This window comes from Pantherophis guttatus, chromosome 1 (genome assembly GCF_059756535.1).
Source record: "Pantherophis guttatus breed Tessera chromosome 1, ASM5975653v1, whole genome shotgun sequence".
NCBI lineage: Eukaryota > Metazoa > Chordata > Lepidosauria > Squamata > Colubridae > Pantherophis > Pantherophis guttatus.
In genome coordinates, this window is record NC_142063.1 from 29917640 (window position 1) to 29933848 (window position 16209).

At 40.6% G+C, this 16209-nt stretch overlaps 1 protein-coding gene across 3 annotated transcripts in view; it reads left to right on the forward strand.

Annotated features, from left to right (window-relative positions):
* Nucleotides 1-16209, forward strand: part of SAMD4A (sterile alpha motif domain containing 4A) — a 147031-nt gene that overhangs the window by 1505 nt on the left and 129317 nt on the right. For all 3 annotated transcript variants that reach the window (XM_034433415.3, XM_034433414.3, XM_034433416.3), the window contains exon 2: nt 1358-2149. In XM_034433415.3, coding sequence (XP_034289306.2) covers nt 1954-2149 — 196 coding nt within the window. In that variant the 5' untranslated portion in view covers nt 1358-1953. The remainder of the gene's footprint in view (nt 1-1357; nt 2150-16209) is intronic.

A 16209-nucleotide genomic window follows, 5' to 3' on the forward strand; every position in this document is an offset into this window, starting at 1 on the left:
ATTGCTTTTCTGGGACAGTTACTTTTTCTGCACCCATCTGTGCTTGGGGAGGTACCGGCTTGCGCCACCTTTCCCCCCCCCCCCGTTGCCCTTCCTGGCTTAGGCTCTCAAGCGGTACTCTCACTTTGGAACTCTCCAGAAGTGTAAAGGATACCAATAGCTGCCTTCCGTAGCCATTGCCATCTTGGCCGAGGCGATGGGAGTTGTAGTCTGGAGCATCTGAGCGACTGCTAGGTTGGGGGAAGCCTTTTTCCGTAGATTTGTGCAACCCCCTGGAAGAAACCTGCCCTTGGTAGCGATTTCAACCGCAGAGAGAACCGAGAGATGGACGCCACCTTGTGAAATCGGGGGTGAATATAAGTGTGTGAAGTGCATGCAGGACAGTCTGTGAGTGTTGAGCACTGATTGGAGAAAGGAGGTGTTCGTCCCCGATTTTTAAAAGTAGTATGAAAACGAGAATCTATAGTGAGTTTCCTTGGGTCCCCCCCACCTCCGGGTTTCTGCTGAACTGTGTGTGCTGTGGTCTTGGGGAAAGAAGAGGGGGGGTGTCTGAGAGTTTATTTTTGTCTCCTGCCTGCTGCTTGCTTGGAGCCTACATCCAGTGGGGGCTGGTGGTGACTGGTTGGGAGATGCTTGAATTCTGTAGTTGAAGCTGCAGCCCTTCTCCTCAGCCGCCTTACTTTCTGGTTGGGGAGTGGAAAGGCATGAGAAAGAGGAGGAGGAGGAGGGGAGAGCACCAGAACCTGGGCTGGTTTGCATTAGCTATCTATAGCCGCAGTGTTAAGTTCTCTCCCCCCCCACCACCCCCTTTTCTCCTTGTGCATGAATGATCAGTTGCAGTCCTGTCTCTCCCAGCCAGGTACATTCCTGTCTTGGGGTGGGGGGGCACTGGGAGAGACTGCTTAGAATGTACAATAAGCAACAGGGAGCTCTGTCCTCACTGCTGTGTAGCAGGGAGGTTTCTTTTAAATCTCTCTGATGTGAAGCCCGCACTTCTCCATCACTCCCTCTGCTGCCTGTGTGTGGGCTGCATTTTCAGCCTCTCGTTATCTCTGTGCTCATCTTTTCCTTTTCCACAGAACCTGTTATTTCTTGGGAGGGTGGTCTTTAACAAAAAAGAAGAAACAATCCCCTGGTGTGTGCCCCACACACCAAGCCCTTGTCTCCCTCCCTAATCCACCCTCTTGCTCTCAGTGATCAATGATCCCAAATTTCCCCTTCTGTCATATTAGGAAGTGAGCCGCGTTGTTTGTCATGCTGAATCATAGCGTTGCCTTTCAGAGTGTCTCATCTCACAGCGAAATTCTTTTTTTTTCCCCCTCTCTCTCTTTCTCCATCCCCTCCTCCTCTCCAACAGTTGTGAAGGCTTCTATTTTCTCCACTTCCCCTAGCAAGGAATGCTGTGACTGTGGATGGTCCAGAAAGCTGCCCGAGGAAGGAGAGCCAGCGCCAGCCCTGGGCTAAAATAACCAGACTGGAAAAGAGCAAAGAGGGAGGGGAAAGCAAAACACCCAAAAAGAAAACAGCTACATAACCCATATCCCCTCACAACATCTTCACACGTTGCTGTGCCTTGTTGAGAAATACCGCTATACAAGTCCACACACAGAAACCAAGCAGTGTGTCTGTTTTCCCTTGCCACCATGTGTCATTGTCCTTGGCAGAATTAAGAAGCAGCCAGTGGCCTTTTTGGACGTGCGAGGAAGAAGAAGAAGAAGAGCAAGCAAACCTCAGAATCCGTCTCCGAACATCTGTCCTATTTCTGCAGTTAACAACGTTGTAAAATAGACGTTTAAAAAAGGGCGTGGGTGGGAAGAAAAAAAAAAAGAACTTCTAGGGGATTCTCCTACTTTTTTTTTTCCTTGCAAAAAAAAATATATATCAGGGAGTGCCCCACACAGATTTTTTTCCCCTGTTCTCGATATTGCACGCGGACATTCACTTGCACCAACCATGATGTTTCGAGACCAGGTTGGAGTATTGGCAGGTTGGTTCAAAGGCTGGAATGAGTGCGAACAGACAGTTGCTTTGCTTTCCTTACTGAAGAGAGTGACTCGGAGCCAGGCCCGTTTCCTTCAGCTCTGCCTTGAGCATTCCCTGGCTGACTGCACAGAACTGCACGTTCTGGAAAACGAAGCCAACAGCCCTGGTGAGTTCCCCCCTCCCCCCACCTCCTTGTCTCCTCTTTCTCCTCTCCTCCCCTCCCTTTTGGTGCATCCAGTCCATTTTGAATGCCACATTGTTCTCTGATGTATATGAGGATGCATAGTCATATTTGAAAGGTGGTGGGTTGGTTTTTTTAAAAATTTTTTGGAGGATGCTGTATAGAAATTGCTCTTCCAAAAAACACTCTTTAATGGCAACAACTGGGAGTAACTTCCTGATGATACTTTTCCCCTCTGCAACCTCATTCAGCGTAAGCTTTGCTGTAACTCCAGGTAGCATGAATGATTGTAAATATCCTCATCCTTCCCATAAAACCTGCTGTCTAATAACTAAGTCAGGTCACGTAGAGTCTGGATTTCCTAGGCTTTTTGGGGGCAATAGGATTTCCTCTGTCTTTCAGCAGTGTGCAGAAGAAGCCTAATGCTACCTTGTGAAGGATGTTGAATAATTCTTGCCTTTGCTCCTCTGAGGGTGTGCATAGGTGCTTCTGTGCGTGCGTGCGTGTGTGTGTATTTATATGACTTACATCAGTTTTAACAATTTGGAGAAGCTCATTCTTTCATAAGAACTTGTGACTGGTGTGTTTTTCAGCAAAAACGTCTGGTAGTTCTTTGTGGCTTGGCCAATAGGTTGAAATATTATTTTTAACTGTAGAAAATATGTACATGTTTAAATTGATACTTTAGAATTTGTTTATATTGCTATTTCCCCTATGAGGAAGGATTAAATTATTGGAGTATCCCGGAAGCAAACCCATGATATGCAGCAAAAAATAATTAAGTGTTCATCTTGCATGTATTAAGGAAGAGATGGAGGAAATTGATTTTTATAAACAATTGTACTGGATCTACCTTCATTCTCACTGCTTTCCACACTGCCTGTGATTAAAGAGTCTGGAAGTCCAACAGCACTAGAGGACTACAAATTGATTGTCCTCTAAAGCAGCGGTCTCCAACCTTGGCAACTTTAAGCCTGGCGGACTTCAACTCCCAGAATTCCCCAGCCAGCAGAGTTGCCAAGGTTGGAGACCCCTGCTCTAAAGACCAAGAAAAAAAGTCATTTTTTCTCAACAGTGAAAAAAAGTTTTGACATCCATTTATAAAGTTTCTTTTTAAGTTCTCTGGAGCAACCATTGCAAAATACTTGTGCAGGTAATACTGACAAAAATTTACAAGACATCACATTTATGTAATGTATTTTAGATTTTTCTTCACATATATTATCCCAATAATTTTTATCAGTTATATGTATTTCCATGTTATTATCTCCTTATTGTCAATAGTGAAGAGTTATCTTAAGAGATAAGCATACACATATGTTTGGTACTGGCATTACATGTTATGCTGATCGAGCTATTGTGATTTGAAAATGATAGTGAATGATGTGGTGCACTTCTAATTAGTTCTGTCGCATTGATTAAACCATGGCTGAGGAAAGCACAAGTACTTAGAACTTGCGATTTATGGCTAAGAGAAGGTTTGCACACATCTACTTAAACCTCCTTTTATATATGCAGTGTGATAGGCTAAACCAGAATTTTTCAGCCCATGGCAACTTTAAGGTACGTGTGGACTTCAATTCCTAGCATGCTGCCTGCGGAATTCTGGGATTGAAGTCCCCACTTCTTTTTTCTTTAACAATAATTTTATTAAAGTTTACAAATACAGAACAAAAAATTTAAAAAACTACAGTAATGCAAACTAAAGGATAGTGTTTTTTGTAATTTGATTATTGATAGGGGATGAGATATGGGAGGAAGTGGTTTTTTTAAAAAAATTAAAATACAAGAGGTGGTGTTGACTTATCTATATTGCTTATATTTGTCTAGAGGGAGAGAGGAGTGATCTTTTAAAGCAGGAGTCTCCAACCTTGGCAACTTGAAGACCTGTGGACTTCAACTCCCAGGACTCTGGGAGTTGAAGTCCACAAGTCTTCAAGTTGCCAAGGTTGGAGACTCCTGTTTTAAAAGACCACACATCTTAAAAGTTGCCAAAATTGAAAACCACTGGGCTAAACAATGAAACAGTTCAAGAGAATGATAAAAAATCCACAAAAGCTGCCATTGAAAACCTTATACTAAATATGTACACAATACACACATAACAGTAGCTTGCCATATTGCAGACTAAAGTCTGCAATCTTGTACACTGGCTTTTCCCAATCTGGCACCTTTCAAATGTTTTGGGTTTGCAACTAAGGAATTTTGGACATTTTGTTCTAAAAGAGTGCCAGATTGGAAGGGTTGCTGAAGTTTTGAGATCAAGTATCTGTTTGAGGTTAGGCAGATAGCAACCTGAAAAAGGGGAGGTATGTTTTCTGAGATAATACCCAATGTGTGGAGTCATTGTTACATGATAAAACCATTTTTCAAGAATTTCTAGAGTGATGTTTTAAGATGTTTTAGACTTTGTCTAGTTTGTGTAAACTGTGTGGGAAGCAATGTTGAGAGGCAACACATTTTTCTTATATAAACAAACTTGAGCTAACTTTTGAGTAGACCTGCATAAGATTGTATTGTGAATAGCAAATTGAGAGGCTGCTCATTCAAGCTTCATGTCTACCTTGGATTTATTAGACAAACCACACTCTTGCTGTAGCCTTAGATTTCCTATCTGAAATAAAGACCAGTGATTCCCTTTCTTAAAAGAATGGGGATCATGTAGGGCAATGTTTTGAGCACTCTAGGACAGGGGTCTCCAACCTTGGCAACTTTAAGACTTGTGGACTTCAACTCCCAGAGTTCCTCAGCCAGCTTGAGGAACTCTGGGAGTTGAAGTTCACAAGTCTTAAAGTTGCCCAGGTTGGAGACCCCTGCTCTAGGACATTACCTGGGAATGGATACTGACTTAGCTGAAACCCTGGCTCCTTGCATACTCCCCCCATCAATTGAATGGTTTGGACTCAACTTCAGCCCTCACCTTTGGAGATGTCATCCAGCTCCTAGGGAACAGCAGCTTCAAGGAGCCAGGGATAAAGCCTTCCCTAAAAGACCCTTAACAATGGCACCTAGAGAATTTACTGCAAATGTTTCTTCAGTTGGTGAGAGAGAGAATGACCTTTGGGTTCAAGCTTCCCCATCTCCGTTCAGTATAAAAGTTCTAAAGTCAGGAAAAATGCATTGCTGATTTCAGAAGTATGTTAGTTTTTTATTTATTTTTTTTAAGCAACCATAACTGAGCATGCTCAATGTAGCTTCTTATGAACACTTAGAGTTCAAGTGTGCAAAGTGCAGCTGAGTCATGGGGGCTTATGGTGGGTGATGGTGATTTCAAGTAAAGGTTTTGACACTAGTCAAGCATTTTCAGTGGATTCTAATATTTGTCTTTTTTTGGAATGAGCTTTTTGATTTTGTTTCTTTATCCTTTGCAAGACCGAGTCAGGATTGACAATAAGAACTGAAAAAAAATTGTGAAGATGAGCAATAAAATGCTCTTTTGGAGAGAGATGAACCTGGGAAGTGTTGGTATATGTCATTTCCTGGTTTCCTTCTGGTATCAGTGGTGTATCTCTGTTTGAGGCAAAGTTCATCTACATATGTACATTCAAAGGCCTTTTTGTTCATTGGCACACTCGGGGGTTGTGTCATTCTAAATATTGGGGATAGACTCTGTTTTTAAATCTATACTTTTCAATTATCTTATAAACATACACTAGCTTTTCCCAATCTGGCAATCTAGGAATGGTTTTGTAGTAGCATAAGAAAAGCTCGCAACTTGGGCGTCCTCCTGGATGCACGGCTGTCTTTAGAAGAGCATATGACGGCCGTGGCCAGGGGGGCTTTTTATCAGGTCCGCCTGATTCGCCAGTTGCGTCCCTTTCTGGATCGGGATTCCTTACGCACAGTCACTCAGGCACTCGTCACTTCCCGCCTGGACTACTGCAATGCTCTCTACATGGGGCTCCCCTTGAGGAGTACCCGGAGGCTCCAACTGGTGCAGAATGCGGCCGCGCGGGGGATTATGGGAACAAGGGGTCACTCCCATGTGACACCTCTCCTGCGTGAGCTGCATTGGCTTCCAGTGGTCTTCTGGGTGCGCTTCAAGGTGTTGGTTACCACCTTTAAAGCGCTCCATGGCATAGGACCTGGGTATTTGTGGGACCGCCTTCTGCCGCCGATAGCCTCCCACCGACCAGTACGCTCCCACAGAGAGGGACTCCTCAGGGTGCCGTCGGCCAGGCAATGTCGGCTGGCGACCCCCAGGGGGAGTGCCTTCTCTGTGGCAGCTCCCGCCCTCTGGAACGATTTGCCCCCGGAGATAAGAAGGATATCGGATCTCCGGGTCTTTCGCCGTGCCCTGAAAACTCTTCTTTTCCAGCAAGCAGGGCTGGCGTGAACCCTGCCCCCTTTTTTAGTTTTTAATGGTTATTAATTGATTAGTTTGAATTTGTTAATGGGTTTTAATTCGCACTGTTTTAATTCAGGCCAAAGTATATAATTCTTTTAATTAATTTTAAATTTTGTATTGTTATGTATTTTAGTTTTGGCTGTGCACCGCCCTGAGTCCACTAGGAGAAGGGCGGTATATAAATTGAATAAATAAATAAATAAATAAATAAATAAATAAATAAATAAATAAATAAATATTTCTTTATAGATAGTGTTAAACCAATTATACCATTTATTCTATATTCTGTAGTAATCTGTCTCTTCTTTTTCTTTAATTTCTTTTGTTAATTTGTCCATTTCAGCGCATTCTAAGATTTTATCTATTAGATCTTCTTCAGTTGGGATTTTTTCCTATTTCCAGTTTTTTGCATATGTTATTCATGCTGCAGTTAAAATATGTATCATCAAATATTTTATTTCTTTGGGGTATGGTTTTGTAAAGATTCCTAACAGAAAAGCGCTATTTAAATGTAGCTTCCTTGGGTAAAAATCGCAAAAGTTTAAAAAAATTCTGAACATTTCTCCTCCTCCTCCTTCAACCAAATAAAATATCCTAAATGAAAACTGAACAAGTGACCCACTGCCAACAGAAGGCATCCATTTGTAGATGGGGGTAATTGTCTTTCCTCAATTCTGCTTGAGAATGGGGTAGAGTGGAAGGAAATTTCCACTGCCTGAATAAACAGGAGCTTGAGGGAAGCTACATTAGGCACTTGGATTTGGTTTGGTTTTCTACTGATGGGCTTGAGCTAGATCAGGTAGCATGTTAAGAGATTAAGAAGCCGGACTATGTGGCTACATTTGTTCTCAAGGGCTTAAAGAGCTCTTGCTGCTGCCCTTGCTTGCAAGTAATGCTATGTACTGTATGTATGTATCTAGCCTAATGTATGGATATACAGTGTTGCCGTCTATGAAATGCTGGGCGTACATTGCTATTCCTGGAATATTGGGAAGATATCAAATATAGGACCTCTGCGTCTGCATTATGTGTTTATTATCTTCAGACTTTTAAAAGTAATTCCTTTAACTGTTCCTTGAGAATGAAGAGCTGTAGACTGCTAATTGATTATTCGGTATATTTTGTGTGTAGAGATCCAGGTTTGCAACATTCTTAGTCGTTTGTTTATTCACGCAGCTGCCCTGTTTAGATGATGCACAATCCAGAGATGAGTTTGGTTCAAGGTGTGCATAAATAGGGCTTTGTGTGTCCATTAATCACATTCCACCCTTCAAATCTGGATCTGTTGCACAGCTGTACCATTTGACTCCATTGTCACTTGCAAAATAAACATCCACTTGGTTATTTATTACCCGTTTTTAAAGAAAATAAAACAGTTGTTGCTGCCTGTGAATGAAATGTTTATACCCCACTGCTAGCACATGTTTTGTTAAGGGAGGGGGATGATGGTGCTAAAAATGTGTCATTCTCTTCCCCCCCCTTTTTTTTGTCCAGTCTCAGTGTAATTCTGAACAGAGCCCCCAGTGTTCATTGTGGAGGAGAATGGTGAGTGTTCTTTCAAGTTCACATGAGAACATAAGGCTTGCAGGGTTTGAGGGCAGCTGTTGCTGGGGCCATTTGATGGTAGCTTCCTGCTGAATTTTGCAAAGCATAGAAAGCTACTCTGAAATTTGTTTTTAGGAAATCACTCCAGGGCTCCATTCCAAGACAGAGAGGTTTCTCTGTTTGAATTTGTGGTGGTAAACCCTGCTGGGAATTAGGCTATTTCCTTATATAGTCTGTGAGGAACAGTGTTGTGGTGTCTTTCATGAATACCACCACACTGCATAAAAGAGTTTAAAGTGATCTAATCTTATGAAGTTAGGCAAGAAAGCAAAGCAGGATTAAAAATAAATTATCGGGTGTAAGAGCACTGGGGCCTGAAGAGTTGAAAGGTGGATGAATGGGCTGTTCTCTCTTAGCTGCTGCTTCATAGCTAGAGTTTGCAGTTCTTCAGCTGCAGTGGAGATACTTAGCATATGGGATGGCCTGCTTACTTCTCATGTGATAGCATTCCTATTTGCCTTAACTTTGGTTAAATGTGATATGAGCATGGCTTGAATGCATTTTAAGGTAGCTTGTTGGAAAAGCTATGCTCCAATAGTCACTTATTTGAAACAACCTATGTCAACCTGCTTAGGATCACAGAGAGGTAGACTGAAGTGTAAAAAAATAATGCATAAATATGTATACAACCTTCATACAATTTCCTTTTGGAGTAAGGGTTATCACTGGGCATAAATAAGAAACAATAAGAGTGATTAAAGATAGCAAAAGTGATTTACTCTATTGCTATTAAGTTTAGTTCTCCATACCATTTTCTGCCTTGCAAACCATCCTTAATTTCAGCAGATCCAACTACCATTTTATTCATGGCCATTTAAACTTCTCTTTCTTTTTGTGGAACTTCAACTTCATCCAGCTACAGCTTCCTTCATTTTTTCCTTCTCATCCCATTTCTTCTTCCTTCCTATGCTTGTACTGCAGTTTGATCTTCATTCTCTCTGTATGACCAAACCACCTCAGCATACTTGTTTCAGTATTGGCCATTCGTTTTTGTATTCCTTCCACATTCATTCAGCGTTCAGTTGTTGACCCTGTCTTTTCTGTTTTATCATATATGCTTCTTAAGCAAATCATTTCCACTGCATTTATTTTAGTTTTGTCTTTCTCTTGACATGGCCATCTCTAAAGGTATTCAGAGTGATCTTGGGGAAGGTATATGAAAACTATGAAGAGGAGGAGGAAAGAACAGTGGGGGGAACGTGGATAAGAAATTATACAATCCAGAAATAGAAGAAAGTGTGAGAAAAATATCTCAAAATAAGCCTTGATTTTGTTTAGTATTAGGTGGGACAGCAAGCAACCTGGACAATATTTATTGTTCTACGACAATAAAGTAGCATTTGTAGAATTCTTGTATCTCTTGCTTGGTCTGGTCTACCCTGAAAAACTGATAACTTCCCTCATTTTCAAATAACAGTGAAGGCAGAAACACACAACTGTTTTTTTTTCTTTCAACGAACATTCATTATTCACAGTATACTACCCCATCTACCAGCATTTTCACATCTTAACATTTCTCCATCCATTTTCCTATCTAAGGATGAACATTTTACTGAAGTATACAAATGCATCTGCTTTTCACCATTTATGTGATTGTTTACTTCTTTCCATGTGAAACAAAACTATCTTGATCTTTTGATAAATTTTTCAAATCCATACCCTACTGCATCGTTTAGGTTAACATTTATAGGAAATCATTTGGGTTCTCAGGTAATACAGCATCATTTTTACACAACAGTTCACATACATTCACATTCCCAACCATTGCAGTCTATGACAACACAAGCTTCCTGTATGTATTTATAAGTAGGCCTTGACTTATGACCATTCATTTAGTGACCGTTTAAATTTACAGTGGTGCTGAAAAAAGTTACTTACAGCTGGTCCTTGCACTTATAACTATTGCAGCGTCCACATGGTGACATGATCAGTCATGTGCCTGGCAACAACCATGTATTTATGATGCTTGCAGCATCCAAGATCACACATTTGTGACCTTCCCAGACAGCTTCCAGCAAGCAAAGTCAACGGGAGAAGCTGGATTCATTTAATGACCATGTGATTCACTTATCAACCACAGTAACCCTCAGACACTCAAATTGTATTCAGTGGTACCTCAGTACTCAACATTAATTGGTTCTGGGAGGCATGATGAGTACCAAAAATGATGAGTACCAAACAAATTTTTCTCATAAGGAATAATATAGTGAGTCACAAGGCAGCCAACAATGACAAGTTTTAGCTTGTGCATTGAGTATCAAACAAATGATGAGTGCTGGGACAAAATTTTCATATCAAAATGCTTCAAGTACCAAATTTGATGAGTGACACGATCAAAATTTGGATGCTTGGCAACTGGCACATATTCATGATAGTTTATTGTATGTCATGCCATAATTACATGGGAGTCCATGATTGCCATTTGTGATTTTCCTACCTGGCTTCTAACAAGCAAAATCAGTGTGGGAAGCCAGATTCACTTACCAATTTAACAATTACAGCAAAAAAAAAAATAATCATAAAATTGGGCATGACTCACTTAACTGCCTCGCTTAATGATGGACATCCCAGTCCCAATTGTAGCCGTAAATGGAGGACTTACCTATCTATCTAAATTACTCCTCCAACATTTCCTCACTTCAGTTTCATCCCGAGTCATTTTTATTTTTAATTTCATTCATGATGCTAGAGGGTCTTTGTTTAATCTCCTTCACCTACTTCCAAAACAATATCTAATTTTTGTCAACATTTATTTGCATTTTCTCTGCCTGTTTTAATTGTTTCTTACTCCTTTTGACTTTGCAACATTTCTATTAAGCAATAGCTTTGTTTCATCCTCGTTTCTTGCAATAGCCATTCCATTAGATGCATTTTTCTTCATCGAGTATCTCCACACACTTCTGTGGCCTTCTCAAACATACTATTTTCATTCTGCTCTGGGCAGCTTCCACATCCTTTTTCCTTAGATGTTGCTTGAAGAACTGCATCTCTTATACAAGCCAAGAGCATACTTTGGAGTTCTAAAGAATAATACAGCACTTTTTCTATGTCAGATTACAAGTGGTTGCATTATTTACAGATTGAATATCCTGTTTCACCAAAAATAGGACCCATCCGGAAAATAAGTCCTAGCATGATTTTTCAGGATGCTCGTAATATAAGCCCTACGCCCAAAATAAGCCCCAGTTAAGATTGTCAGCCAGATGGATGCATTTAGTACTGTATTTCCCCAAAAATAAGACCTAATCAGAAAATAAACCCTTTTGGAGCAAAAATTAATATAAGACCCGGTCTTATTTTCAGGGAAACACAGTATAAGAATGCATCGAAATGTTAATGCATTAATGTGTGATCATTACCATTTGGAAATGATAGTTTGGTTGATCATTATGACTTGGCGGCACTGAGGTTTATGGAAGCAATTTTTCAGTCCCTTATATTCTTTACAACAGGCAACCAAAGCAGAGATTAGGCCAACATTTTCCAACTTTGGCAACTTTAAGGCATCCTGCTAGAAACCAGGAGATGGTGAGTTCTAGTCTTGCCTTAAGTATAAAAACTGGCTAGGAGAGTTTGGACCAGTTACTCTCTCAACCCAACTCACTTAACAGGTTGTGGGGAAAATAGGAGGAGGATTATTAGGTATATTTGTTGCTTTGGATTATTATCACCTGGTCTATCAAATGAATGACATTAAAGCCTTAAAATTGTACATTTTCCAGAGAAACAAGAATGAATATGATCATAAGGAGTGGTTGATCTAATGCGGGGCTCCTCTTTTGTATGTTTCCTCTACCACTTTTTAATCTATTCATGTGAATAGATTCAGGGAATGGTATAAGTAGTTCTTGACGTATGACCACAATTGAGCCCAAAATTTCCATTTCTAGGCAAGACAGTTGTTAAATGAGTTTTGCTCCATTTTACAACCTTTCTTGCCACTGGTGTTAAGTGAATCACTGTAGTTGTTAAGTTAGTAACATGGTTGTTAAGTGAATCTGGCTTCCCCGTTAAATTTTCTTGTCAGAAGGTTGCAAAAGGTGATCACATGAACCTGGGACATTACAACCGTCATAAATCTGAGTCAGTTGCATGCATTTAAATTTTGATCATGTGACTATGAGGACGCTGAACAGTTGTAAGTGTGAAAAACAGTAATAAGTCACTTTTTCAGTGCCATTGTAACTTTGAACGGTCATTAAATGAATGGTTAGAAGTCTACGATTATCTGTATATGGGTTCCTCTACAGTCCTTTGAGAAAGACTGGGAAAAAAGCAGGCTAAATGTGACTACCCAGGACTGTGTTGATCATAGTTCTGTGAAGGCATAAAGGTTAGATATATATTTGCACTGAACAAGCAAGAAATGTGTTCCCAGTTCTGAAGAAGCCTCAGGCATCTGTTTTTTCATACCAAAAGTCCTTAGATTTTGTCCTTGGCAGCTTTCTTTAGGGCAAGGTTGACAGGGTAAATGGGTTATATAAGAATTTTCAAGGGGCCAACAAGTCCAATGGGCAGGGCAACAATAATAATAATCTAATGATGGCCAGCTTTTTCTGAATTTTCTTCTGTTTGGGGTAGAGCTGGGAGGTATTTGCTTTTTTTTAATGTTAATTGTATTTAAGAATTTATTTCATAAATTTGGTTTGCTTCTCACCTGAAAGTAGCAGAATACAATCATCAGTTTTTAGCTGTTTTGTGATTAGAGGGGCTCTGACAGCTGGAGAAAGAGTTAGGGCCATATGTGATCCTGTGACTTACTGCCACTCTTCCCCCCCCCCAAAAAAAATATTGGAAGGCTGTATTTCTCTTCCTGCAGCCAGCCTTTAATGCTATTGCCATTTGTAATATACTATACTTGGAGAAATAGTAGAATAAACAAACTTCCCATGTTTCAGTGCAGTAAAGATTAAAAGTTGGATTTATTCGTGTATTTCTCCCACATCCAAACGCTTATTACAATCTGCCACATCTCCTCTTTCCAACAAAGATTTGGGAGTTTTTTGCAAATAGAGCAAAGCTTTTCTATCTCACCATTATTTGTTCCTTGTGATTTGCTTCCAGTTGCAGAATCTTTAGGCATTTCTTCTGGTTGTACAGTTGGCGTAGGAGAAGAGAGGCTCTACAGAGGATGAAATCTTACCAGGATTGAATTGAGTGACACTGTGGATTTCTCAACCTAGTAAAAATAATACTCAGCTGTTTCTAGGCTTTCCTCCCCTTTCCTGTCAGCTTTGCACCCACCTGTTGCCTCTTGTCTTAGCTTTATCTCGTTGAAAGTTGAATTCAGTCTTTTAAATACCGAAATGGACCTAATTATACAGTTTAAAGAAGGCGACCTTGACTCAGATTTGTGGGAACCCTCAAAGCTTCAATCTTAAGTATACGTTACTGCGTGATGCTTCAGTGGCTGGTGAAACATGATCCACAAAAGGCCTCTGCCCCAAAGAGCTTACAGGAAAACTTCCAGCTATAGCAGAATGAAAGGAAGGAACAGGAGGTGTGCTGAGAGATAAATATAGGCAAGTGCAATTCCGTGGTTTTGGCTTTCATTTTAACTGAGTGTGCAGATGGAGAGTTTAAGTGAAAGTCTGGGGGGAAAGTGAGTTTTAAAGGGGAATGATTATTTATTTTCTTGATTTATTTATTAGATTTTTATCCCATCTTTATTACTTTATGAGTAACTCAAGGCAGCAAACATACCAAATACTCATTCCTCCTCCGCTTTTTCCTCACAAAGCCCCCATGAGGTATGTTGGACTGACAGAGAGTGACTGGCCCAAAGTCACCCAGCTAACTTTCATTCCTAAGACGGAACTAGAGCTCACAGTCTCCTGGTGATTGGCCCCAAATCACCCAGCTGGCTTTTCATGCCTAAAAGGAGGAGTAGAACTGACAGTCTCCTGGTTTTTAGGCCAGCATCCAGCTTCTAACAAGCAAAGTCAATGAGGGAAGCTGGATTTGTTTAATGCCTTCATAGTTCCCTTAAGACAGTGATGGCTAACCTTTTCCGGACCAAGTGCCCAAAGCCCGAATATGTAAATGCGTGTGCGTGTGTGCCCAAACCCCCAAAATGTGCACACTGCACTGTTCATGCACCCCGCCCCCACTCATGCACGTGTCGCCCCGCACGTGTCTCCCTGCTCATGCATGTGCTGCCCCCGCATGTGCTCCGCCCCCACGCATGCACAGCAGAAACCTAATGACCAGCTGGGAGGTGGGAGGCACGCGCACATGTGTGGCAGAGCTGAACTGGGATGATGACTCATGTGCCCACAGAGAGGGCACCGCGTGCCACCTGTGGCAATTGTGCCACAGGTTCGCCATCACAGCCTTAAGAACTTTTTGCCATAGCAAAAAGGTAAAAAAAAAAAGTCAGACACAACTCATTTAACAACCACTTTTCTTAGAAACAGAAATTCTGGTCTCAATTGTGATCATAAGTTGAGGACTGCCTGTAGACAGATTTTCATTTTAATCTTCAATTGCTGCAGAATGTCCATATCAAAGAAGGAAATGTCTGCCATTCCCATTACTTTCCTGATATCTAAACATTGGGGAATGGGGGGGAATTATGAGTCATCATTTTCATAAAGTTTAGCTTCCACAAATCATGGCAGGGAGCTCTTCCATATTATTATTGTGTAGATTTTGTTTTTCAGGAGAGAGAGTTGTGTTGAGATATGACAATAATTCCCACATGTGAACATGAAAAGAGAATCTAAACCTGTGTTTCCCATACTACTCAGCAGGATGCCTCACCAAAACCCCACAAATTGGACATGATGCCCTTTCTGTTTGTTATTCTGCAGAATGGGTATTCATACACATGAAGGGGAAATGTAGCCAGCATGAATGACTATTACTTGTAATTGAATCTCTGGGTAACCAGCTTCATGAGATGTCATATCAGTCCTTGCTTCTCCCCTTGCCCTGGGAGTCTGCGAATTCACAAGAGTGGATCAGTGGCTGCAGCTGTCAAATACAATCCAGTGAAATAAAAAAAGAGTAATACAATAGCACCGTGAGTACCAACATTAAAAAAAAAACTGACAATAGTGAACACGTGCAGTAAATTATTGTGAATCCATATGTGCTTTTCAAAAGATAGCTCAACCAGGCACCTGAAACTGCAGGAAAAGCATGAATAGGCAATACATTGGATTTCATTGGGCTGGAGATTCATTTCATTCTCTAAATGTCTGTGGAGATTCTCAGTCATTGAGGTCATGGTTGTCCCAAAGGTGCATTTTTTCAAGAGGCAATTAGACTTCCTTGTTTTTCTTTGAAGACCTTGAAGTGGCCTCAACGACTCTCTAAAAGAATGCAAATGACCAGCTGCCTGCAAGGAATATAAATCCTTCCATTCCCCGCCATCAGTCAGAGCTGAAGAAGCTTCTTGGATGAGAAGCGAAATGTCTTCAAAGAGAAACGAAGTCCAGTTGCCTCTTGAAAAGGCACCTTTGGGATTTCATTTCCTAGCATTTTAATAGCCAGAAGTTTCTGTTGAAGATTGTTGGCCAGTAGATTTATTGTTATTATGGAATGAGATACATAATTATTTTATAAAGTTTTATTTTGCCTAAGTGATAAATAATTTTAGATTAGTTTTTTGGTACAAAATTCAATTTTAAAGGTTTTAAACATAGAATATACAAGAAGGCAATCACAATCTTTATTTCATTCGGCAAAAAGTTAATTCCGATACTCTTAAACAAAAAGATAAGGGAGCATTTGTTGAACTGGGTAGTCACTTCATTTTCAAAATGTTTATTTCATGGTCGGTGATTGCAGAAAATTTGAAAAACATTGCTTTGCATCCTAGTAAAATAAAGGAAGAAAAAAACCCCTATGTTTTATCTGTATTGTATATCATTATACTTCTATCTGCCTTTCCTTGTACTTTTACTAATCTAAAATCCTGCAACATTGCAGTGTTTCTATGTTAGGATATTGCTGCTGTCCTCCAAGATTGCCATTTTCTTCTTCTTTTCCAGCTCTACAATATACTTTCAGAAGGGCTGCACTGTAATTATATAGATACCTCTTTAGTACTTGCAATTGGGATTGGCAACTCTGTCACTAAGCGAAG